General features: G+C 33.4%; 1 protein-coding gene across 3 annotated transcripts in view; it reads left to right on the top strand.

The window, feature by feature from the left end:
• SNX14 (sorting nexin 14) overlaps positions 1-27,345 on the top strand; it is an 84,470-nt gene that overhangs the window by 27,325 nt on the left and 29,800 nt on the right. The window contains exons 7-17 of one of the 3 annotated variants that reach the window (XM_054569676.1): positions 3,748-3,832; positions 9,640-9,796; positions 12,266-12,341; positions 13,066-13,110; positions 13,219-13,299; positions 13,400-13,514; positions 19,528-19,683; positions 20,038-20,162; positions 20,649-20,707; positions 22,823-22,849; positions 24,783-24,915. In XM_054569676.1, coding sequence (XP_054425651.1) covers positions 3,748-3,832; positions 9,640-9,796; positions 12,266-12,341; positions 13,066-13,110; positions 13,219-13,299; positions 13,400-13,514; positions 19,528-19,683; positions 20,038-20,162; positions 20,649-20,707; positions 22,823-22,849; positions 24,783-24,915 — 1,059 coding nt within the window. Of the gene's footprint in view, positions 1-3,747; positions 3,833-9,639; positions 9,797-12,265; positions 12,342-13,065; positions 13,111-13,218; positions 13,300-13,399; positions 13,515-19,527; positions 19,684-20,037; positions 20,163-20,648; positions 20,708-22,822; positions 22,850-24,782; positions 24,916-27,345 lie in introns of those variants that run through there. The other 2 variants (XM_054569677.1, XM_054569678.1) reach the window with 2 other exon arrangements.

Below are 27,345 nucleotides of genomic sequence, written 5' to 3'. Positions count from 1 at the left end.
ACATACTTGTCTACAGTCTTGTCAATTCAATAGAATTGAAAATACTGACAGTAAATTGGTATATAATATCTCTGCTATTAATAATTAAATAAATAAAGATAAATCTTGTTAAATGTTTATATACATATTTTAGAAATGAAAAATATAGTCAACCACTGTAGAAAATATAATGCAAAACATATCAATAAGGAGTTCACAAAAAAATATAAAGTACCAATGAATACTTGGAACTATGTGGTCTCATCAAATAAATTTATATTTTTGATAAGATACGATTCTTTTGCCTATCACATTGGGAAGATAAAAAAGTGATAATATCTAGTAATGGTTACTGTGGGAAAACAGCCAAAGCAAGTACAAATCCAAATTGGTATAACTCTTATGCTGGAAGGCACTCAGGGAATTTCTGTTAAAAGATTTAAAATGTTATAGTCCCAAATTTAATTCCATTTTTTAATAATATATTTTAAAGAAATAATCAGAGTTTATATAAAAATGTATGTCAAGAATTCATTTCAGTATAATGAAAAATTTTTTTAAATAAGATTGTTGTTTATTTAGTATAATACAAGCCAACTATAGAATCCTACCCAGGCATGAAAAATCATTCTGTCGAGTAGTATTTATTTCCATTGGAAATTATATAGTTAAGTTAATTATATAAAGAGAGAGGCTGGAAAATAATACATGGAGCATTTTTCCATTTTGAAAACAAAGCTCACATATTAAAACTTGTTAATATGTATATTAAGGTCATATATATTCTTATCACTGTTAACTCTTATTACAGTGGTGAGTTGATGCAGGTATTTGGTTCTTTCCATGAATTTCTTTCGTTCACCATTGTTACTGCATTGTGCATTTGTCACTTTTGTAAATAGAAAAATGTTGATAAACATTAATCATACTACTTTAAAAAAGGTTCTGAGACAGTAGTAGACAGTTTAATAGTAGACAATTTAAACTGAATAAAAGGTTTAGTAAGAAATATCAATTGGTTAATTATAAATTAGTTAAATTTTAACTTAGAGTAAGTCAATAAAATAAATTGATCAAAAAGATGACTCAGTACAGTGAAATCACCTCTAGGTATTAATAGAAGACCTCTGCTATGTTAGGCTTTGAGATTTTAAAATTACAGCACCTCATACTTGGAGTATGCTATATGTATTTTTGGGGTAACAACTTTATTGAGATATACTTTATATGCCTTACAATTCACTTATTTAAGGTGTACAACTCAATTGTTTTAGAATATTCCCACAGTTATGCAGTCATCACCACAGTCAATTTTAGAGCATTTGTATCACCCCAAAAGAAACCTTGTATCCTTTAGTCAAAAACCCTTTTCCCCCCATCCCTTTAGCCTCAGCCAACCACCAGCCTGTTTTCTGTTTCTGTAGATTTGTCTATTCTGGTCATTTCATATAAATGACCACATATAATCTGTGGTCTTTTGTGACTGATTACTTTTACTTAGTGTAATGTTTTTAAGGTTAGTTAATATTGTCTGTCATGTTGTAGCATGTATCAGCACCTCATTCTTTTTTATGTCTGAATAATATTTCATTCTATGAATATGCCACAGTTTCTTTATTCATTTATCAGTTGATGGACCTGTAGATTGTTTTCACTTTATGGTAGTTATGAATAATGGTGCCATAGCATTTGTTTACAAGTTTTTCTTGGGTGCGGTTGGGGGAGATATATGTTTTTATTTGTCTTAGCTATACACCCAGGATTTTAATTGCTGAGTCAAATGGTAACTCTTTATTTAACTTTCTGAGGAACTGCCAGGCTGCTTTCCAAAATGGCTGCACCGTGTTACAATCCCACCAGCAGTGTTTTAGGATTCTGATTTTTCCACATTCTTGCCAGAAGTAGTAGTTATCTCACTTTTTGATTCTAACCATGGTGGTGGGTTGTATCACACTATGGTTTTAATTTGCATTTCCTTGCTGACTAATAATGTTGAACATCTTGTCATTTGCTTATTGGCCATCTGTGTATCATTTTTTTAGAAATGTCTTCAAATCCTTTGCCCATTTTTAACTGGGCTCTTTGTCTTTTTATTATTGAGTTGTAAGTGTTCATTATATATTCACTTATCAGGTGTATAATTTGCAAAATTTTAAAAAAGATTTTATTTATTTTTAGAGAGGGGAAGGGAGAAAGGGAGAGAAACATCAATGTGTGGTTGCCTCTTGTGCGCCCCCTACTGGGGACCTGGCCTGCAACCCTGGCATGTGCCTTAGACTAGGAATTGAACCAGTGGCCCCTTGGTCTGCAGGCTGGCACTCAGTACACTGAGCCACACCAGCCAAGGCTGCAAGTATTTTTTGAGTTGTTATGCTATATATTCTTTCTTTTATTTTATCTGTCTCACTATCCTGGGAAATAAATAGGTCATTATCATACCCATTTTAATAAAAAGTTAGTAACTTTGTCAAAGTGTCAGGGGTAGTTAATGGGCAAAGGATTAGGCCTGGGCCATCGTATTCCTACTACAATGATCTGTCCTCATACCATTGTCTGAATGATGTAAATTGGCAGTTTGGGGACGATGAAAACAATGAATCATTTAAGATCCACAGTTTTTTTTAAAATTAAAGTTCAGCGACAAACCCATTATTTTACCATTTTGATTCTTAAGTCTTTAAAAGACTGTAGTCTCAGAAGATAAGACTATAAAATGTTTGAAAACTAAAACATGTTATTTATTTGATAAATATGAGAATAGTTAATAATCACTGAGTACAAAGAGGCCAGAGAAAAATGAAGAATAATGTTATTTTGCAACAAGGCATACTAGCAAAAATAACCCCTCTTATTTGACAGTGATCTTGTATAGCCAAAAGATACATATAAACTGCTCTGGGTTTTATTAGTAAATTACTAAAAATTGGGAGTTTATGATCCATCATGCTTATTAAATCTATCAGCTTGTGATTTTTTTTCCTCTTTAATATGCAATTTAAAAATAATTGAAAAGTTAACAGAAAACTTAACACTATTGTGATGAAATTTTCTCATCATGCTTTTGATAAAGGGAAAATAGAATATGTTGAGTTTGGTAGTGGAAGATAAGCCTGTCAAATGTCAAAGTCCAGTAAACATGCTTTATGGTGATTTATTTTATTTGCAATTCATTTTTAGTTACTTTTTTTGTGTTTCTTTTATGTGTGCTCATGTAAGCCCTCAACACTTTTCTTGCTAACCTAACATAGTCACTACAGTTTCCAGCCTTTACATTGAAAAATGTCTATGGGGAATGATGAAACTTAATTTTATTGTAAAATAGAAGGCTTTCATATATCTTAAAACCAGGATTTAGCTTGTCAGATGAATGAAAAAGTTCATTTACAGGTAACCTTCATAAACACAAGTTTATAGCCTCAAAGGGATGGTAAGTTACTTAAGATTTTCCTTGCATGCATTTAAAGCACTTTAAAGAAATAAGTCATGAATAAAGATATTTTGTGAGAAAAATTTAGTATATAGGGTATGCATATTATGACATTTTTATTACTGTGGTAGAAAAATTCCCTGGTTACAGTCAATATAATCTAAGAATATAAAGTGCTCTTTAAATTGTTTTCAAAAGATTCCAAATAATGCCTCTAATTTTTAAGACCATATATCTTAAATATATATAGTTCCAATATCTTAAATATATATAGTGTTCCAGCCTTTGTAACTTAGTGATAATTACTTTAAAAGTTTTATTTTAATGTTGAATTTTTCTAGGTGGATATTCCATCTATTATAACCAAGAAACTATTAAAAGCAGCATTGAAGCACATAGAGGTGATAGTTAAAGCCAGTCAGAAAGGTAATACAGTTTTCTACTACAAAGTTTGAGTGATTTTGTTTTCATGCACTAAATTTCACCTTAAATATCTAAGTATGAGTACTGATACATTAATTGATATGTTCACAAGTGCTGTGAGAGTATTTTTAAAACTGAAATCTTTTTTAATAGTCTATTAACCATGTAAGTGATTATGAAAACTCAAGAATCTGAAAATTAAAATACAGTTTACTTTTAGATACATTGTTGATTACTCTTGTGTTTTTTTGAATGATAGCCTGTTGCCTTCATTGCTGCTTCTGAGGTTATCTCACTTTTTTTCCCCCTTTCTCCTTAATGATTTCACAGTTTCGACCTATCCTGTATACTGCCCATCCTATATACTGCTCCTATGTTAATTTCACAATTCTTATTGTTACCTCCCTACTAAACAAAAATTAATGATTGCTGTAGAGTGTATACTGTATATTTAAACCCTTTTCTATTTTGTAAAATGGTTTGATCTACTCTTGTTTCACTGTGTATTATGCTTTAGCCAGGATGACCTATCTGCAGTTTCTCATGTGTGTCTTGGCCTTTATACTGTCATGATTTGCACATAGCATATGTTTGGCAATTTTTTTTTCTGATTGACGAGTTAAATCTCATTTAGGACTTGTTCTTAGGTCAAGCTGAAATGTTCCTTTTTAACGAAACAGTTTCATGCTATATACTTTGTTCTTTGTCAAAATGAATTTCTTTGTGTTTACATTTGGTATTCTTTGTCAGTGTTTTCTGGAGAATACTATTCTTTTTATTTTTCAAAAAATTTTTTAAAGACTTTATTTATTTTTAGAGAGAGATGAAAGGAAGGAGAAAGACAGGGAGAGAAACATTGATGTGTGAGAGATACATCGATCAGTTGTTCTCAAATGCCCCCAGCTCGGGGGCCAGGCTGCAAACCAGGCATGTGTCCTGACCGGGAATCAAATTAGTGACCTTTTGGTTTGCAGGCTGGCACTCAGTCTGCTGAGCCACACCAGCCAGTGCCAGAATACTATTCTATGTAAGATGACCATGTAGAAGAGGTTTCATGGTCATGTTTTCTATAAATTAATGCATATTATATTCCCCTTCTGGAAATTCTCAGTAAGTACTAGCATGCCAAAATCTCTGAGTAGTTCTGCAGCAAAGAAATAGCTTTAATTTTAATTCTGCCCATCTTAAAATAATTTGAGCATGAAACCAATTTTTCCTCCTTCATAATATCAATGCACGTAATCAGAATACCTTTGGGAAAATTATGTACAAGGCAGAGTTGAAATTAAATTATTAGTTTATTCTTTGGTATGAATCATTCCTCAAGTATGAGAAACATTTCAAATTATATATTTAAACATTTTTTCTGTGTTCATCTTATAATGTTATAAAAGTAAAAATAGTTTTACTTCAACATAGTTAAAAAGTGGAATAGTTTGAATATGTCTAAATTGTTAAATTAAAAAAGTTAACTTTTAATATCATTGTCTTGTTACTGGCAAAACACATCAGAAGAAGATAGTAACATTGTTGTAGCCATTCTATTAAGGTTACTTTACTGTTAAAGAATATAGGAAAAGTGATTTTTTTATTAGTAAATTATATTTCCTAGAGAAGTATTTTTTTAAATCCTCACCTGAGGATATGCTTATTGATGAGAGAGGGGTGGGGGAGAGAGAGGGAGGGGGTGGGGGGAGAGAGAGAGAGAGAGAAACATTGATGTGAGAGAGAAGTATCAATTGGTTGCCTCCCATATGCCCCATGACTGAGGATCAAACCCGCAACCTAGGTATGTGCCCTGACTGGGAATCAAACCTGCAAGCTTTTGGTGTATGGGATGGTGCCCAGCCAACTGAGCCAGCCACCCAGCCAGGGCTAGAGAAGTTTTAAGTTTATAGCAAAATTGAGCAGAAAGAATAGAGAGATTCCATATATTCCCTCCATCCCCCTATTATTAATATCTTACATTAGTTGGTACATTTATTACAATTGATATACTAATGACACATTATTATTAACTGAAGTCTATAGTTTTCATTAGGGTTTGCACTTTTTATTGTATATTCTATGGCTTTTGATAAATGCATAATGCTATCTATCCACCATTATATCATACTGAATAGTTTTACTGTCCTAAACATTCCTTGTGTTTCACCTATTCATCTCTCCCTCCTTTCTTCATGAACTCCTGGTAACCACTGATCTTTCTATTGTCTCTACAATTTTGCCTTTTCCAGAATGTTATATAGTTGGAATCATATGGTAGGCTTTTCAGACTCACTTCTTTCATTTAGAAATATGCATTTAAGGTTCCTTCATGTCTTTTCATGACTTAATAGCTCATTTCTCTTTATTGGTCATGTTCTATTATATAGATGTACCACATTTTATTTTTTCATTCATCTATTGAAGTACATTTTGGTGGCTTCCAAATTTTGGCAATTCTGAACAAAGCTATAAACATTTGTTGTAGGTTTTTGTATGAGAAGTTTTTTAAATATAGTTTTTATTTTGTTTTAAAGACAAATACTTAGAACTTAGACTACAAGTAAATGGGCTCATCTTATTTTTAGCTGAATCGGTTAAGTTTAATAAAACCCCCAAATTATATTGTTTTTATGGGAGTAATGTTTTCTCTTTATAGATAGACCAGTTTGACTGAAATTTATTGTTGAGTCTTTGCAAGATAGGTGTTGCAAATGTGCTGCTATTCATGTAAAAAATGGTCATCAATTTTAAAAACCACCATTAAATCTAGATTGGATCTATTAGTAACATTGTAATTGCTAAAATTCTTAAGGACTGTTATTTTATCTAAAGGTCCTGACATTCTAAATATGACAGTAAATTTGATAAAAATTACAAAAATCGTTTTCAGATTTTTGATTTTTCATTTCTTTAATGCATGAATTCATTCTCTAAATTCTTTCACCCCATAGTTGTGTATAACTCAGGAAATAATTTAAAGTTCATATCTTCTTCATTCATCTTCATCCTGTCTTGGTGTTCTCTCCTTAATCTGCCTCTTGAGAGTAGAGATTACACAAGGTGAGATGAAAGTATTGGGTTGTCCAAAAAGTCTGATACTTTTTTCCCGTATAACAAAAGACATATTTTTCATTTTAGTTTGGATTTTTTTAATACGCCGGCTATCTCCTGCTATTGGCTTCTAGTGAGCAGAGGCCAGAGGTGCTGCTATACATTTTCCAATGCATAAGACAGTCTTGCAGCAAAGAATTATTTGGCCAAAATGTCAACAGTACCAAGAAACTTTGCAAATCAGTTTAGACACATCTGATCAGTCACAACACCTTCTCCATACACTGCACAAATCTTCTTTTCTGTTTCAATTGTGTTTTTACCTTTTTTGAGATAATAAAGCATAATATGCCTAAAATGTTGTGGGTTTCCTTCCATTTTCAATATTAAAATGGCTACACAAAAATTCACCAATTTTGATAAGTTTTTTTTTAAATGCACACTGATACGACAGCTGTCACAATACAATCTAACAAAATTGTTTAGAATGAAGTTGAAGACAACTAAGCACTAGCAGAGCCAAAACATCTAATGGACTTTCTGGCCAACCCAATAGGCTTACAATTCTTGTGGCAAATAATACAATAGTAAATAATACTACAAAAATAAACTCCTAGTTTCACATACTCACAACTGTGAACCTACTGTACCCCATCCTGTATTGATGTTTTCTATCTATGTACCTACTTCCATAGCCCTTAGAAATAATGAATAGCCCTGGCTGGTGTTGCTCAGTGGATCAAGTGCCGGCCTGTGAACCAAGGGGTCCTTGATTTGATTCCCAGTCAGGGCACATGCCTGGGTTGCAGGCCAGGTCCCTAGCTGGGGGCGCGTGAGAGGCAGCCCATAGATTGATGCTTCTCTCCCTCCTTCCCTTCTCTTGTCTCTAAAAATAAATAAGTAAATAAAATATTAAAAAAAAATAATATGTATATGTGTGTGCATGTATATATTTAACATTGATTTAATTTAAATTCAATAATTATGCAGGATTCAGTCTTTCATCCTGAAGGTATCTCTTTGTCAAAGATCCTAGGGGCTTTTCTTTTTGTGGTATGAAAACTGCTGACTGATTAGGCAGTAGATATACTGGTGAATAGTGGGGATTAATCTATGCCCTGTTTTCTAGCATTTACATTTTGCTTATATTCCTAGTTAAGGTTTCTTTCCCCCTCTATGTTCTTTTTATCTTTTGCCTGATTCCTTTATGCTCTCATTACCTAGGACTGCAAAAATCTTTCATGTATGGCACAGGTTGAATAAATTCCAATCTAGTGATTTAATTTGTATATTATGTGTTAATGCTTAATCACATCAGGTATTATAATTACTTACACATTTTTGAATGACAGCTTTTCAGCGTTCATAGTATTTAATAACTATTGATGTGGAAACTGAGGCTCAAAGGGATTATTATATAGCATTTGTTCAAGATCATATCAGTAAAGAAGTTGAGCTGAGATTTAGCATAGGTTAGTCTCCTTATTTTATTTTTAAATTATTTTTACCTTTTAAGTATTTTGTTGTTTATGCTATTACAGTTGTACCAGTTTTTCCCTCTTTGCCCCCCTGCACCCATCTTGTCCCCCATTCCCTCACTCAACCCCCTCATTGTTAGTTGTCCATGACCATGGGTCATGCATATGTTCTGTGACTATTCCCTTCACCCTCCCCTCTTTAGGCTGTTAGTCTATCCCATGTTTCTAAAACATAGCTTAGTCTTCTTATTTTAAGTCCTGCTCATAACATAAATTTTAAAAAGACCAGCACCCCAAATTCTTGGGAGAAAATGCTTGCAAATATTTGCATAATTATAAAATAAAATGCATGTCTTGTAAAAACTATGTCCTTCTTTGCCAGTTCTGCGTCATCTATCTCCTTAGTACTCACATTATTAGAATGTGTGTGTTGGCTTTTTAAGTAAATGTGCTTGCAATCTTTTTCATTAAAAATAGGAATAAATAGTCAAAAATAAATGCTTTTGAATTAAGGTTAAGATTTCTTCACAGACTCTGTGATTTTAAAAGTTGGCATGAAATGCAGGTTGGGGAAAGCATGACTTGTTTTTCTCTTAGGCTTGTGAGGGCTGTAAAAAGGAGTAGCAATATTATTACCTGTAAGTTCTGAAGTATTAGTTTAGTGCTGGACCTTTTAAGAAAACTTTTCTGTTAATATAACTTTTATCATAAGTTAGTATCAGTATTAAGTAATCTGTATGTTTATGGATTCCACCTTACACAGTTCCTCTGTACCTCTTCTGTTCTTATATTCTGGGCATAAGTTACAGAATTTAATCAAGGAAGCTGTTTTCTTTATTGTAGTTGCTTAAAAGAGTTAACTGAATTGATTCTGGTATAAAAGAAGAGATAAGAATTTTAAGAAGGGTTTTTTTTTTTTTTTGTATTTGCAAAGGATATACATTTGATAACAAAAGTTTTGTGTATGCTAGAAGATGTTTTTAGTTTTTTTTACTTTAAAAGAACATTTGTTTGGTTACTATCATTTGTATAGAAGTGACATCAGTTCAAATTCTTGTTTGCCAAGGGGAAAAGCATTTTTTATTGCAAAATTTTAAAACTTCCAAAAAGAGAAAAATTATTCTTTTATATTCTGTTTGTGTAGAGTTTCCCAGTAGAATACATAATGGAATGAAAGGAGGACTAGGAAAAAAATTACTACATTAAATGATTTTCTCTTTGTTAGTAGAAATGGCTAACGTTATTTAATGTTCTTTAACTTTTTTTGATATTTATTTTTATTTATATTTATAGTGGAAAATACAGAGTTTTTACAGCAAGCTGCTTTAGAAGAATATGGCCCAGAGCTTCATGTGGCCTTGAGGAGTCGAAGAGATGAATTACACTATTTAAGGAAACTTACTGAACTACTTTTTCCTTATGTTTTGCCTCCTAAAGCAACAGACTGCAGGTATTAATAGATTGGAAAATGTCAGAACAGTATTTGCATACCATGCCATATGAATATTGCTATTCTTGATCATAGTAGCAGTACACTAAAACTTGAGGTCTTAAAATGCCATTTAGGTGCTGAGTATTCATGATATGTAGTATTGGTTAGAGTTTCTTTTTCTTTTTTCTTTTGGAAGTTGATCTTGGGAAATCAGATAAATATGAATAAAATTAATTTTCTTAAAATATTTAAAAATTTATTTATTGATTTTAGAGAGAGAGGAAGGCAGGGAGAGAGAGAAAGAAAGAAGGAAGGAAAGAAAGGAAGGAAAGAAGGAAGGAAGGGAGAAAGGAAGGAAGGAAGGAAAGAAGGAAGAAAGAAAGAAAAAAGAAAGAAACATCAATTTGTTGCTCCACCTATTTATGCATTCATTGGTTGACTCTTGTATGTGCCCTGACTAGGTATTGAACCTGCAACCTTGGCATATCAGAATGATGCTGTTACCAACTGAACTACCTGGCCAGGGCTAAAATTTCTTTCCTTACTTAAGATCATTACACTTTGTTACTTTCTTGGTGTTTCATTTTATTTTTTTATTTTTACTTATTTTATTTTTTATTAAATTTATTGGGATAACATTGGTTAATAAAATTACATAGGTTTTAGGTGTACAGTTTTATAATACATCATCTGTATATTGTATTGTGTGTTCCCACCCCAGGTCAAGCTTCCTTCCATCACCATTTATTCCCCCTATACTCTCTTTCACCTCCCCCTACTCCACTTTTGCTCTGGTAATCACGTCTGGGTCTATGAATTCTTTCTTTATATTTTTTATTTATATATTTTTTGCTTAATCCCTTCACCTATTTCACCTAGCCCCAACACCCTTCCCCTCTGACAGCTCTCAGTGTGTTCTCTCTGAATCTGTTTCTATTTTGTTTGTTAGTTTATTTAGTTCATTAGATTCCACATATGAGTGAAATCATATGATACTTGTCTTTCTCTGACTGGCTTATTTCACTTAGCACAATTCTCTCCAGATGCATTGGTGCTGTTGCAAAGGGTAAGATTTCCTTCTCTTCTACAGCTAAGAAGTATTCCATTGTGTAAATGCACAACAGATTTTTTATCCACTCATCTACTGATGGGCACCTGTGCTGCTTCCAAATCTTGGCTATTGTAAATAATGCTGCAGTGAACATAAGTGTGCATATATTCTTTTAAATTAGTGTTTTGGGTTTCTTCTGATATATTCCCAGAAGTAGCATTGCTGGGTTATAAGGTAGTTCCATTTTTAATTTTTTGAGGTAACTCTACACTGCTTTCCACAGCAGCTGCACCAGTCTGCATTCTCACCAATGGTGCGTGAGGGTTCCCTTCTCTCCACATCCTTGACACTTGTTTGTCGATTTATTGATGATAGCCATTTTGATAGGAGTGAAGTGATATCTCATTATGGTTTTAATTTGCATTTCCCTGATAGTTAGTGCTATTTGAGCATCTTTTTGTATGTCCTCTTTGGAGAGGTGTCTATTTAGGTCCTTTGTCCATTTTTCAGTTGGTTTTCTTTTTTTTTTTTTGGTGTTGAGTTTTACAAGTTCTTTAATTTTAGATATTAACCCCTTATTAGATGATGGTGATTATGTTCTCACATTCAGTAGGTTGTTTTTCATTTCATTGGTTTCCTTTGCTATGCAAAAACTTTTTAATATAGTCCCCTTTGGTTTTTTTTCTTTTATTTCCCTTGCCTGAGGCAATATAGCAGAAAAAATATTGCTATGAGAAATGTCTGCGATTGGTGTTCCTTTTTAAAGATGTGTACATTATGACTCACTGTCATTATGTCTCAGTTTTAACAAATGATACAGACAAATTTAGGTTTTAAGGTATCCACCTGGGGAGAGGAGTTAGTTGTCATTTGGTCCTTTTTCCTTTGTTTTGACAGGAGCATGTTTAGATTATTCCATAAAGTTACCTCATTGCTCTTACCCTAATAATCCTTGGAGAAGAAACCAGTACTTTAATATTACTTTATTTAAAATTTTTATTTTAAAAAATTAAAAAATTTATTCCAGTGTTTTAATTAAAATATTTTAATTTTAAACAAATTAATTTATATTAATCTAAACATTATAACTATAAATTGATTATACTATCAAACATTAGTTTTAAACATTACTTTAAAAATATGTTAAACATTTGAACTATACCAAAGTGGGAAGTGTTTTTTAATGCTCACCTAAGTTCTTCCTGCTAAGGAAATGCCTTTTTTCTCTTAAGTAGTATTCTCTTTTAACCTATTAAGGACTGCAAATGTGGTCTTTGAACCAGTAGCTTGAGCATTACTTGGGAGCCTGTAAGAAATGTAGAACCTTGGGACACATTTCAGACCTGCTGTATCATAGTTTGCATTTTAACAAAATTTACAGGTAAAAACTGATGTAAATCAATAAATATATATACCATTGTTGTTTTTTTTTTCAGATCCCTGACCTTACTTTTAAGAGAGATCCTCTCTGGTTCGGTGTTCCTTCCTTCTTTGGATTTTCTAGCTGATCCAGTAAGACTTAAATTTTTTTTCTTTAATTGTGGTTAAAATTTATCATCTTAAGTGTTTTCATATATACAGAAGTGGTATTAATTCATAAATTTGAGCAACCATCACTAATATTCATCTCTACAACTCTTCTCATCTTACAAAACTGAAACTTTATACCCATTAAACAATTTTTCATTCCTCCCTTCCTCCAGCCCCTGGCAACCCCCTGTCTACTTCCTGTCTCTATGAATTTGACTACTCCATATACGTCATATAAGTGGAATCGTACAGTGTTTGTCTTTTTTGATTACTTATTTCACTTAGTATAATGTCCTTGAAGTTCATCCATGCTGTAGCATGTATCAAAATTTCCTTCCTTTTCAAGGCTGAATAATATTTTATTGTAAGTATATAAAACATTTATTTATTCATCCATTTCTTGTAAGACACTTGAATTGCTTTTGGGTTTGATCCAGTAAGATTTTGAAGAAACAGGAGTATTTTATAAACGTTTTAAATGTCAAAGTCAGATTAACTTTTCTTTGTCCATTTTCATAAAAGGTGGAATTATGCATCATAGATTTTTAAAAAGTTCCTCTGTATTACATAAGTGCACATGCTTTGCCATTGCTCTGTTTGTTTCTTAATTTTCTAAAAACTTTCATAGTATGATAAAAACTATGAGAAATCTGGACAGAATATAGTAACGGAATTATTCTGACCCGTGTTTATGATTTTTTATTAGGATACTGTGAATCATTTGATTATCATCTTCATAGTTGATAGTCCAGTGAGTATTTAACATACTAGAAAACACTTCTCATGGCATTGAATTTTAATTCCTATCTGTCATATCAATGACAATTTTAATGAATGAATTAATTCTCTTTCTTTAAAGCCTGAAAAAGCAACTGAACCACCTTCTCCTTTGGTTCCATTCTTGCAAAAATTTGCAGAACCGAGAAATAAAAAGCCATCTGTAAGTATTTTCAACAATAGCTTATATTACTTCTGATATAAACAATTTTATCATGTATTTGTATATCCTTAACTTACTCTTCCTCCCATGCTGTATCTAGGTACTGAAGTTAGAGTTGAAGCAAATCAGACAGCAGCAAGATCTCTTATTTCGTTTTATGAACTTTCTGAAACAAGAAGGAGCAGTGCATGTGTTGCAGATTTGTCTGACTGTGGGTGAGGCTTACCTGTGTACTTTATTAAAGTTATTTTAAAAAATTTTAAATAGGCCCAGGCTGGGTAGCTCAGTTGGTCAGCTCGTAGTCCCACTATGCCAAGGTTGCGGGTTTCATCTCAGGTCAGGGCACATACAAAAGAAAAGCAACCAACGAATGTATAAATAAGTGGAATAACAAATGTCTTTTTCTCAGTCTTCCTTTCCCTCTATAAAAATCAATAAATAAAATTTAAAAAATTTAAATATATTTCAATATTTAGATCAGTTCTGATGTTGTAGTTGTCATCTATCATTGCACTAAATTTATTTTCTAGATATTCTAAGAGCACGTATGAATTGTCTTTCAAATGTCCACTCTTTCTGGATTGGGACATAATCTATAACTTACTTCAACCAAATTCTATTAGGAGGAAAAAACTATTCAAGGTTAAGTATAATGAAAATATTATACTTAGTCATTAGCCTGTATGAATAGTACTTTGTAATAGTTTTCATTAAGGATTACATATTTTGATAAAATAATCAAATATAAAGGTGTTTCATTTTGATTTTAAGTTTATAACATCTTGCATTAGATTTATGAGACACATTATGGGCCATAAATTAATGTATTTAATTTCTTTTTAAAATGCCAGTTAAAAAATTTAAGTATAAATTACATATGAAACTTGCAGCACTTAAATGAACAGTTTGATCAGTTTTGATGAATCCGTATCCCTGAATAACCTATACCTTTATCAAGATATAGGTCATTTTCATTCCCCTGGAAAGTTCCTTTAGAGCCCTTCTTAAATGATCCACCACTGCTACTAGTCCTTCCAAAGCAATCACTGGCCTCATTTCTCTAACCACAGATTAGTTTTGCCTATATAATTTCTTATGTAAATGGAATCATATAGTATGCACTTTTTGTGCCTTTATTGATTCGGGGTAAGGCTTTTAAGATTGATCCATGTCGTTGTTTAGATAAGTAGTTTGCTCTATTTTATTGCTAAGTAGTCTTTTCCATGAGTATGCCAGTTTCTTTATCCATTCTCCTTGTAGATGGATATCTGGACTGCTTCCACTAATGGGCTATTATGAATAAAGTTTCTATTAATATTCCTGTACAAGGCTTTCTGCTGGGCACATATTTAATAACTGGAAGTAGAATTGCTGGGTCACAGGATAAATGTATGTTTAATTTTATAAGAAACTTCCATATTGTTTTTCAAAATGGTTGTACTATTTTATTCCCCTTAGCTATGTGTGAAAGTTCTGGTTTCTCTACATCTTTAACAAAATTTGGTGGTGTTTATGTCTTTAATTTTTGCCAGTTAGGTGGGTGTATAGTGGTATCTCATGCTTTTAATTAGCATTTGTCTAGTGACTACTGGTGTTGAAAACTTTATCATAATGCTTACTGACCATACAGATATTTTTTATGAAATTGTTTAAGTCCTTTTTATATCTTTTATTGAATTGTTTTGCTTTTGGTCATTAAATTATAGGAGTTCTTTACATATTATAGATACAAGTCTTTTGTCAGATACAGGGATTATGAATATTTTCTTACAGACTATGGCTTGTCTCTTCATTTTCTGAATAGTGTATTTTGATGAGCAGAATATTTCAATTTTGATGAAATTTATTGTATCTATTTTCAATTTTATGCTTAGTGCTTTCTAAGACTTCTATTATAAATCGTTGCCTACCTTAAGTCAAGATAGTTTTTCATTTTCTGTAGATGGATTATAGTTTTATTTTTTACATGTGGGTTTGTGATCTCTCTTGAAATAATTTTTGAGTTGGTAGGGGTAGAGGTTCATTTCTTTCCTTGATATGGATGTCTATTTTTCCCAATGTCCTTGTTTTAAAGAGATATTTCTTTCCCATCTTGAATTACTTTGGTATCTTTGTCAAATTGTTTGACCATATATGTGTAGCTAATATGTGTAGCTATATTTCTGGATTGTGTTTCTTTCTATTACCCATTTGTCTGGTGTTCTTTAGCCAATCCCACAGTCTTGATTAGAGTGTATACTAAGTCTTGAAATCAGGTGGTCTAAGGCCTCATACTTCATTCTTTTTAAAGATTGTTTTGGCTATTTTAGGTTCTTGGCATTTCTGTATGAGTTTTAGAATCAGATTGCCAATTTCCACGTGCACACATGCATGCATACCCACACAAAGCCTGCTTGGATTTTTTGATTGGATTGCATTGAATCTGTAGATCCGCTTGGAGAGTAATGACATATCAACAGTATTTAGGTTTCCAGTGCGTGAACTTGTTATATTTTTTCATTCACTCAAGTCTTACTAAATTTCTCTTTATAATGTTTTAATAGTTTTCCTTTAGGTCTTTATATGTTTGGTTGTGCATGAAATATTTAAAATGATTTTTCAAATTGTTGCTAATATATAGAAATATTCTTGCATATTAACTTGGTGTCGTGTGACATAGCTAAAGTCATTTATTTGTTCTAGTGGCTTTTTCGTAGATCTCCTTAGGACTTTCTATATACACAATCATGTCATCTGAAAATACACAGTTATACGTTTTCCTTTATAATGTTCATGCCTTTTCTTTCTTTTTCATGCCTATTGCAGTGGCTGGGACCATCACTATAATGTTTAATTGAAGTGGTGAGAGCTGACATCCTTGCTTTGTTTTTGAACTTGGGGAGAAATCATTTGGTGTTGTACCATTAAGTATGATATTAGTCTAGGTTTTTTTTTATAGATTATCCTTCCTCAGATTGAGAAAGGGTCCTTCTGTTGGTGATTTGATGAGAATTTTTATCATGAGTGGATAGTGAATTTTTAAAATGTCTTTAGGTGCATCTCAGTAACGTATTTTATTGTCACCAAGTTATTCCTAATTTTCCTTTGTTATGGAGCTGTTGTGAGGTCCCCTCTTCATTGGTAATTTGTATTTTTCCTTAATCTTTATTGTTAGGGATTTATCAAATTTATAAATATTTTTGATTTGCTGATTTCCTGATTTTATTTTTATTATTTCTTTTACTAACCTTGAGTTTAGTTTGCAGTCCTTTTTCTGGTTTAAGGTAAAACACTGATGATTAATTTGTACTGCCTGCCTTCTTCCTTAATATAGGCATTTAAATTATAAATTCCTCTCTATAGATTGTTTTTAGCTGAATTCCAACATATTTTATAAGTTGTACTTTTTTATTGTCATTCAGTTAGCAGTACATTCAGATTCTTCTGTGGTTTATTCTTTGACCCTTGGTTTATTTTCAAGTGTATTGTTAAATTTACAAAGATTTGTCGATTTTGAGGTATCTTGCTGTGATTAATTTCTAATTGAATGTTGTTCTGATTTAGACAACATATTCTCTGTGGCTTTAGTCATTTGAAATTTATTAAAATTTGTCTTATGGGCCATTCATATGGCCTGTCTTAAGGAATGTTCCATGTGCATGTGAAAAGAACATCTATTTTGCTATGTTGGGTAGCATTCTATAAATATCAGTTAAGTTAAATTGATGGATTGTGTTCAAATAATCTGTATTCTTTCTGATTTTTTAAATTGATTTGATACTTCTCCCTTTTGTTAATTTTTTTCATGTATTTTTTCTATTCATCAGTATTTTATCTTTTTAAAAAACATTTTTTTATTTATTTTTAGAGAGAGGGGAAGGGAGGGTGAAAGAGAGGGAGAAAAACAGCAATGTGTGGTTGCCTCTGGCACACCCTGTACTGGAGACCTGGCCTGCAACCCAGGCATGTGCCCTGACTGGAAATCGAACCAGCAGCCCTTTAGTTCGCAGGGCGGAACTCAATCCACTGAGCCGCACCAGCCAGGGCTATTTATCTTTTTTTTAAGTGTATTTTATTGATTACACTATTACAGTTGTCCCATTCTTTTTACCCCCTTTATCCCTCTCCCTGGTACACCCCTTCCCCCCACCCCTTAATTCATGTCCATGGGTTGTACATGTAAGTTCTTTGGCTTCTCCATTTCCAATACTATTCTTAACCTCCCCATCTATTTTGTACCTACCAGTTATGCTTCTTATTCTCTGTACCTTTTCCCCCATTCCCTCCTCCCACATCCCCACTGATCTCTGTCCATGTGATCTCCATTTCTGGGATTCTGTTCCTGTTTTAGTTGTTTGCTTACTTTGTTTTTTTTTTTTGTTTTTGTTTTTTTTAGGTTAGTTGTTGATAGTTCTGTTTGTTGTCATTTTACTGTTCAGAGTTTTGATCTTCTTTTTCTTAGAGCTAAGTCCTTTTACCATTATATAATATGAGGGCTTTGTGATGATGAACTCCTTTAACTTTACCTATCTGGGAAGCACTTTATCTGCTCTTCCATTCTAAATGATAGCTTTGCTGGATAGAGTAATATTGAATGTAGGTCCTTGTTTTTCATGACTTTGGATACTTCCTTCCAGCCCTTCCTTGCCTGCAAGGTTTCTTTGAGAAAGCAGCTGATAGTCTCATGGGAACTCCTTTGTAGGTAACTGTATCCTTTTCTCTTGCTGCTTTTAAGATTCTCTCTTTATCTTTAATCTTCGGTAACTTAATTATGATGTGCCTTGGTGTGTGTTCCTTGGGTCCGACTTCTTTGGGACTCTCTGAGCTTCCTGGATCTCCTGGAAGTCTATTTCCTTGGCCAGATTGGGAAAGTTCTCCTTTATTTTTTTAAATACATTTTCAGTTTCTTGCTCTTCCTCTTCTCCTTCTGGTACCCCTATGATTCAGATATTGGAACTTTTAAAGTTGTTCCAGAGGTTCCTAATCCTCTCCTCATATTTTTGAATTTAAACATTCTGTTCTGATTGAATGTTTATTTCTTCCTTTTGTTCCAAGTTGTTGATTTGAGTCCTGGTTTCTTCACTTTACTGTTAGTTCCCTGTATATTTTTCTTTATTTCACTTTGCATAGCCTTCACTTTTTTCTCCACTCTGCAACCATACTGAACCATTTCTGTGAGCGTCCTGATTATCACAGTATTTTGAACTGTGCATCTGATATGTTGGCTATCTCTTCATCGCTTAGTTCTATTTTTGGAGCTTTGATCTGTTCTTCCATTTGCACCATATTTCTTTCTGGGTGCACCTCTTAGGTTATAAGGGACAGAGCCTTAGGTATTCTCCAGGGCAGGGCAACCCAGGTCACTGTGTTGTGACATGGTCTGTGGGTAAGGGGTCTGAGAGGGAACAGTGCAGGTTGCTCAACTCTTGGCTGGCTTTCAGTCACTTCCCTCACTCCCCGCAAGCAAATTGGGCCCTTCTAGTGCTGATTCCTGGGTGGGTGGGTTTGTGTAGGTTCTAGGACCCTGTGGGTCTCTCCAAAGACTTCTACCGTGAGGCTGGGAGTTTCTCCCACTGCTTCAACCCTCACAGATTTTTATAGCTAGAGGTTTTGAGGCTTTCTTTTCCCACACTGGAACCCGGGATTGCATGGTCTGTCTCACTTCCCAATGGTTCCTCCTGGTTTATCCGCACGCAAATGTGGGACCGCCCAGTCTCCAGCCACTGCCTCACCCATCTAGTCCGCCAGCCACCGCTTTGCTGGGTGTCCCCTCCACCCCGGCTGCCTGTCTTCACCCCTCCTACAAGTCTGGATAAATATTTCTTCTTTAGCTCCTTGGTTGTTGGGCTTCCATACAGTTCAATTTTCTGGCAGTTCTGGTTATTTTTTGTTTTTAAATTTGTTGTTCTTCTTTTGGTTTGTGTGAGGAGCCAAAGCGTATATACCTACACCTTCATCTTGGCCAGAAGTATGTGTATTCTATAATAGTCTGTAAAATATTTGAGTTTTTCTTTCATCTTGAGTAGTGATTGTACTTTCAATTAAGTCTTTTTAAAAATTAATTTTATTGATTATGTTACTGTCATTGTCCCATCCAATTGAGTCTTTTAAAAAACTTAAAAGTGATGAACTGTTTGTTTATAATTGCTGCTTTTAATATTGATTACAATTAGACTGGGAACATGAAGTTTCCATGAAAGTTGTATATTTAAATAATTAATTTTTTTATGCTCTTTTCTAATTTGCTAGAGGAATTCAATGATAGAATTTTGCGACCAGAGTTATCAAATGATGAAATGCTGTCTCTTCATGAGGAGTTACAGAAGATTTATAAAACATATTGTTTGGATGAAAGTATTGACAAAATTCGCTTTGATCCCTTCATTGTAGAAGAGATTCAAAAAAGTAAGTCAAAGATGATGATGAGAATGCATTCTACAGCTTTTTACAGTTTTCAGAGTTTTCTCTTGTATCTTATTTATTATTGCATCAGTTGAGATACACAGGCATCCATAACCTTACTTTACTAAGTAGACGAAAGCTTTGATGAAGAAACTTACTCATAGTTCGCATAACTAATACATGCCAGAACTAGAGTTTGGTTGTTCTAGTTTCTCATTCTAGTGTGATTTCTATACCTTATAGTGGATTTTCTATTATACATGTTTGTATGCTATTTCACTGTCATCAATTTTAAACTAATATATAATGTATATGCTATTTATAAACAATTTCTACAATGTAATGTTTTAAAAATAGTTGCTGAAGGCCCATATATAGATGTTGTGAAACTTCAAACTATGAGATGTCTTTTTGAAGCATATGAACATGTACTTTCTCTGTTGGAGAATGTGTTTACTCCTATGTTCTGCCACAGTGATGAGGTAAGTCAAAATATTAATCTTGTTTGAGGATTTTTCTGTGAAACTTAATAGTGGCTTTGATAGAGTTAGATGAGTAATTCAATAACAAAAATAAACATGATTAATTAGGAAACTGAATTCCCCTTTTCTGTATAACTTGATGGAGATTAAACATTAATTTGTGGAAATGATTCCCAATGCCAAAACCATGGTTTTGTATGTGTGTGTGTATGAGAAAGACTAGGTAGCTTGTGACCAAATTGGTCTACCTCCTTTGCCAAATGCATGAGTAGCTTGGTGGTACTTTGTTGAAATAGAAACCTCATTTTTGTATATACATTATTTATAGACCTGTGGAAATCAAATGCAATTATTTTAATCCTTACTCTGTTTGTGGTTTTATTCATTTGATTTAAATAACATTTTCTTGAAACTGGAAAGTAGTATGTTAAGGTAACATGTTTCAGTATTAAATATTAGTTTAATAAATCACAATTATTTTGGAAGTATTTCAGACAACTTTTAAGAGGTGCAGAATCACCAACGCGCAATTCAAAATTCAACAGGTAAGTATACTTAACCATATGTATGTTTTCTTTTTGTACTTACTGATGCTAATCCTTCTGTGATAGCATCATTGTCTTTATTAGCTATTTTTCTGTGAGTATGTGGTTCTATTGCTGTATAAATAGACAAGACATTTTACTAAGGAACTGTAGGGCTATACTACATACTGTAACACAATGCTTGAAATTCTTTACAAGACTTTTATTAACAAGATACAGACCATTGCCTTGTTAATCTCACAGTTAATATATATTAGTGTTTGATTACCTTCTTTATTGGAGACTATGGACTGAACACATGAAATCCAAAGATAACTCAGTTTTAGACAGTTCCTCCCTCCACCCCAGTGAGTACTTTATTTCATAGAGTACGAGGGATTTTTCTGCCTTTCCCTTCTGGCTCTCTAGAAATGTATACGTGTGAAGGTAAATGACCTAAAGAAAGGTAACAGAAGAGAGGAGCTTTATCTCTTTATAAACTAAATAATGTCTTGATTTGTACTTAAATTTTAATACGTACAAAATTGACACTGATATCAAATCCATAAATCTATATGATATTCACATTGGTCAGCGCCTTCCAGTTTGAGCAAGGATGTAATAAATATATAAATAAATTGGAAATGAGGTACAAAGAGAAAGTTGATAGAAAGTGGAGTCACTTTATAGATAGATAGTACAAAGAAAAATGTGAAAATCTTAGCCATGGGGAGAATATGTGTATTGCCTTTTTTGGCATAAAACCAAGGGTTGTAGAAATACTAAATTTTTAAAATGAGTATTTATTCTTACATAATGCCTCAGTATAAGTAGAATACATGTAATAACTTCTCTAAGTGGTGGAAAATATCTTTTTGCTTCTTTGTAAAAATATCATCACTTTTTATCCTAAAATTTATATATTACAGCCATGAAATATTGACTTCATTTAACAGAAATTCCATCCATGCTTTTTAAAATAACATTCTTTACCCAATCTATGTGTCTCTTCTTTCATTTGAATACTTTTTCAAACCTTTTATCAAATTTCTTAGCATCACTTGAGAAGCTGGTAAAATTTTTCCCCGTTTATAGACTCAGGATGTTTGGACTCCATACTAGGATATTAAGCTTAGTGAAGTTCCAGTATAGGACCATTTAAGCTGAAGTGGTTCTTTGATCTTGTAAGCCCACAGAGTACCTAAATCTAAGTCAGGTTCCTAACTTCATAGATGGAAAGCTTTCCTTGCCACTTTGAGAACACCTAGTTGTCTCCAACATATTAATGCAGTAGTTTTGTTGGCTTTAACGTAGAAAATAAACAGGAAAAAAATAGATTCTTTTCTTTATGAGTAATGATTATGTTCTTTTAAAATAAAGTAAATTTTTCTTGTTATTGACCTGAATCTAATATTAACTATCAGTCTTATCAGGACTCTGCTTAATGACTCATTAATGACTATATAGAATAAATAAAAGACTTTGTTTATATTCTTTCATTGAAAAATTTATTTTAGCATTGCTAATTTGCTGTTAAATGACTTAAAATATGTAAAATATTTATTCATATATTTTGTCAACATTCTATTTAATTGTATCTTAAAAGTAAGATTTTAATGCATATTGTTTCATTCCATACTCAGAACTCAACTTAAAAAATAGAGACCTTTTGTTAACTTTGCTTTTTAGATTAAAACATATTTTTTAATATGCAAACTAAAATTGTGTAAAGCCTGCATAATTTTATTTAATACAGTGATTTCCATGCTGGAAAATACAGGTTTGCTTTCTATGCCAAGTTTTTGGTAGTCCCTCATACTTTCCACTGGGTCGAACAAGTGGTATGCCTAAATGAGGGCAAAAAATACACAATTATTTTTTGACATACTGTGTTTTTAACAACTTCCTTTTAATGATCTAGAATTCATACTCCCAAACTTCCCCAAAGCAGCCCCTTATACTTTTTTTTTCCTTAATCAGGTTAGTCATAAGAATTCCTTCCCTTTGCATAGATGAATGTTGTCTACCTGTAACTTTTAAAGCTTTTAAATTTTATTTTGTGTTCTACAGTGAAACTTGTTTAATATCTGGGCTTTCTCTCTCTCCTTATATAATTTCACCTATCTGTTATTGCAGAGGTAGCCTAAGTTTGGATGATTTTCGGTAAGTTTTGAGACAGCATGTGATTCTTTTCTGTATGTTATTTGTTTAAGTCCAGAAAGTACACCCAAACTAACCTAAGTACAACTAAAATGGAAAGTAATGAAACACTGTGCTATTTAAAAAATTAACCTCTACTTTGATTATAGATATCCCCTGTTTGAGATAGCAATATGTCCTATGTCATCCTAACATAAAAATGTCAGTATAAAAATAAAATGATAAAGCCAGAACCTAACTTTTCAAGGTCATTGACTCGTATTTTTTGTTACTGATTTTGCCAAATTACTTTTAGAATTATTTGTTTAAAAAAATTTTTTAAAAGCAAGAAGGACAATCTGTATTTCTTGGCATAATCACAAGAGAGATATTTTAGAAATAGGTCATATTTCAAAAAGTCCAATTGTTTTATAATCTGTCTAGGTTCTAGAGACTAGTAATCTATCTAAATTCTAGATGTTCAGATTTTAATATTTTGTCAACATTTTCATATTTGTTTTTGGAAACATTTCTATCAGAGAGAATTGTGTTTACAGTTCTGGGCTTTTAGAAACACTAATTGCATGCTTGTTTAAATGAAATAATCTAGTTTAAGTACCCTTTTTATTATTTAACACTTAATTTATTATTAGAGTTTTTCCAGTTTTAAAATGAGTTGATTTGCTCCTTGGACATGTATAACATGCGCATATTATTATATACCTGGGGTAGCTGAGACTTGATCAGTTTACTTCTATTTCTGTAATTGTTGCATTATTTTAGTAAATTTTGCTTGTAGAAATTATTGCTGGTCATTAAGCATTCAAAAAAAACTTTTTGGATTTTAAAATAGTCATTTTTATTTGGGTATCTGTTGTAAGGACAGTAGTACATAGTGAATATGACTTTTAAATTGGATAGAAGTTATGTTTTTATTTATTGAAACATGGAGTAGGCTGTAATGGATGGAATTTGGCTTTTTTGTAGTTGCTTTCTAGCTATTTCTGCTTTTAGAAATTTACTTTTGAAAACAATTGTAAAACCAATACATATTGGTTTATTATGGTTAATATTAGTACATGACAGAGCAATGTGCTTTCTTAGGCTACATTTGGTTTTATTCTTATACTCAGTACTAACCCTGTCCTTTGGCGTTCTTTTCTTTTTATTACTTTGAAGTTAAATAAGATATATTTTATACTGCACTTTTCTTTTGATTATAAAGTTGTATTTTGCTTAAAAACTTTCAGTCATAGAGGACAGAATTTTTTTTGTTCAATTCTATCTGAAAATGAGTACTGAGAAGGTCCTAGTTTTATGTATTTTTCTTTTACACTATCTTATTTTAGCAATACAGTTTATTTATCTATTTTTTAAAAACAATCTTTAATTTATTTATTTCTAGAGAAAAGGGAAGGGAGGGAAAATGAGAGGGAGAGAAACATTGATGTGTGAGAGATATACCAATTGGTTGCCTCTTACACATCCCCATTGGGGACTTGGCCCCGCAGCTGAGGCATGTGCCCTGACTGGGAATTGAACTGGTGACCTTTTGGTTCTCAGGCCAGCGCTCAATCCACTGAGCCATACCAGCCAGATCTAGCAGTACAGTGTAAATGGATATGCCACTTTGAACTTTGTCTTGCCACATTTTAAAAAATCTTTCAAAACATGTATGCAATAATAACTATGTACCACTAGGGGGCTCTAAAGCATTTTAGTTAATGTTTTAAAATAAAATAGGTAAATTTCAAATGTTTGTTAATAAATATTGTCCCATTTACGTATTGCCTCCATTTAAATCTTTTGCTTTGAGATGTTTTACCAGCTTATGACTGAGAAATCCCAAAGGTTATATTAGCTTTTAACTTCACAACTATTTTTCTTCATTATGTACAGTAAACTAGACTGTTGAGATAATTGACTTGCGATTGATACATTTTTGTTTAATACTTAGGAGCACACAGAAAAGAGGAGAATCATTTGGAATCAGCAGAATAGGTAGCAAAATTAAAGGAGTTTTCAAAAGCACCACCATGGAGGGAGCAATGTTGCCTAATTATGGTTTAGCTGAAGGTGAAGATGACTTTGTAAGTAAATATTCTTCAGTGTGATCCATGTATAACTTCATAGTTACAATGGTTTAAAATAATTGAATATACTCACTTGTTATTTTTCCTCTTCTTTATCTTATTTGAAACTCCTTTTATAGTCCCCATTCTTCTATTAGTTATTATTGTTTCATGGTGCTAATCTAATTTTTCAAATTCTTGAGCACTAAGTTACTGCTTGCTAAGGCCCGAATGGTTTCTGTTAAGCCATTTACCATATTTTGGTTAGGCTTTTACTTCATATCCTGATCCTATCCTTTTCCAACCATATGGTCCAGGCATACAGAGTTGTTCACAGATGTCCTAAAAGCTTGCTACTCAAACTGTGATGTGTGGGTCATTTACATCAGCATTACCTGGGAGTTTCTTAAAAGTACAGAATCTCAGGCTTTATCCTATACCAACCAAATCATAATTTGCATTTTAATAGGATCCCGAGTTGATTTATATGCACATTACACCCAGCATGCTCTTTTATATCTCTAGATTTTAGAACATGATATTCTTCTTGAAATGTCCCCACATGAACCCTTCCCTGATTCCCCAAGAACAATTGAATATTTCCTCCTTTGTACTCCTATTAGATCATATATTAAAGCATGTACCATAGTATATTTGAAATTATGTGTTTATGATTGTGTTCCCTACGAATTAGTGAGTTCGATAAAGAGAACTACTGCCTTATTTGTACTTTTCATTTGTTTAACAAATCCTTTATTGATCCCAAATCCTCGTATTGCCTTTTAATGACTTTGAATATGGGCGATAAGGTGATTAACACATAGACTTTGGGGGAGAATCACAAGATGGTGGCAGAGTAGGAGGATATATCATGTACCCTTTCCCAAAACCAAACTGTAAATAAAACTGAAGAGGGAAATAGTCACCTGAAATAAACTGAAGACTTCCCAAAAATGAGACTTTTAACCAAGGATGGGCAAAAAACACCATGAGACTGGCAGGAAGGGTGAGGTCATTAAAGGGCCTTGTTCTGTTCACAGGGGCCATAGGCTGAGGCAGCAGCGTGGCAGTGGGAGCTTCCCCTTGAAAAGAGGGAACATGGGTCCACAAACCAGGCTCCCAAGCACAGAGCACCAGTGCTGGGATCAGATGACTTTGTAGTATCCAGTGGTGAAAGGCCGTGGAGCTTTTCTCTGCTGGGAGACACAAGACTTGGATGGAGACAAAGCAACTATTTCCCCCCCCCCCCCGCCCCACTAATTTTTAAAGGGGCCAAAGCACAGGTTTTGTGTTCGTAACCATTCACCTTGAACCCTAGTGAAAGGAGGATGTTGTGCATTGTAGTAGTGCAAGGAGAGTTTGGAGTAGGAGGCAATGGGGAAAGAAATGAGGGAGCAGCCATGGTGTTTTCTGTGCCAGGATATACCTGCATTTCGCAGCAGCCATCTTGCTTGAGAAGAGCAAGCGCCTCCCTGGAGAATAGCGATTACCTTTTTTCCCTGGAGGAAAGCGATATCCTATGGGATATTGCTCACCCCACCCTCTCTGTGCAGTCCTGCTCCTTCCACCCTACATCTTTTTTCTCCCTTTTTTGTGGTTTGTTTAGTTTTTTGTTTTATTTTATGTAGGCTTTTTTCCTTTTCTTTTTTCTTTTTCCCCATCCTGCATCTTAATTCCTGTTGAGGAGACAGGAACATACAGAGACTCAGGTGGTATATGAACAGGCTGTTGGGCACAGTCATTCCATATACTTTCCAAGAAAACAGACTGGCTCTTCCCCCAGGGGAGAGCCAACACCCTTCCAGTTTCCAGTAGACCCAAAATTTGGCTATGGAGACCCCACTCATTTGCCTACTAGGGGCCTGGCCCTGCTGAGTCCAGGGAAATAAACCTGGACAGACTCAGAGTAGTGGCTTAGGGGCAGGGGCACACACCCACCATCTTTCCTGAAGTCTGAAAGGCATCTGCCATGGGAGATCCAGGAGTCCTATCCCCCCTGATTCTGACAGAAGCCCTCTTAGTAACAGCTGGGTCTCCAACTAGTTTAAGATAGACAGCAAGTCAGCAGTCAGAGACAGGCAAAGGCAGATCCTGTGGTGACTTGGGATGTTTGCTGACACATCTCTGGATCCAGTGCTGATAAAACCCAGCTTTGCAGAGCAGCTTGGCCAGTCCTGGGAGAAGCCAAGTCTGGAGGCATCAGCTACAAACTATGGATCAGCTACACTTGTAGCTTCGAATGGGCTGCCAAGGGCTAGACATGGACAGTACCTGATGTTGGCTTAAACTAGCCTCAGATAACATCAGAGCAATAGACAAAGGGAGAACCCAGGCAAACACTAAACTCTGCTGAGACGAATTCCACTTTTTATTTTTCGTTACTTTCATAATTTTTTTCTTTTTCATAGTCTTTTTTTTCTCTATTTTCCCTTTTATTTTTTAAATTAT

The sequence above is a fragment of the Pteronotus mesoamericanus genome, unplaced genomic scaffold, assembly GCF_021234165.1.
Source record: "Pteronotus mesoamericanus isolate MK-2021 breed Mesoamerican mustached bat unplaced genomic scaffold, CSHL_Meso_final contig_20, whole genome shotgun sequence".
Taxonomy (NCBI): domain Eukaryota; kingdom Metazoa; phylum Chordata; class Mammalia; order Chiroptera; family Mormoopidae; genus Pteronotus; species Pteronotus mesoamericanus.
Note: the sequence above shows the minus strand (reverse complement) of the source record. Positions and strands in the feature narration are given on the sequence as shown.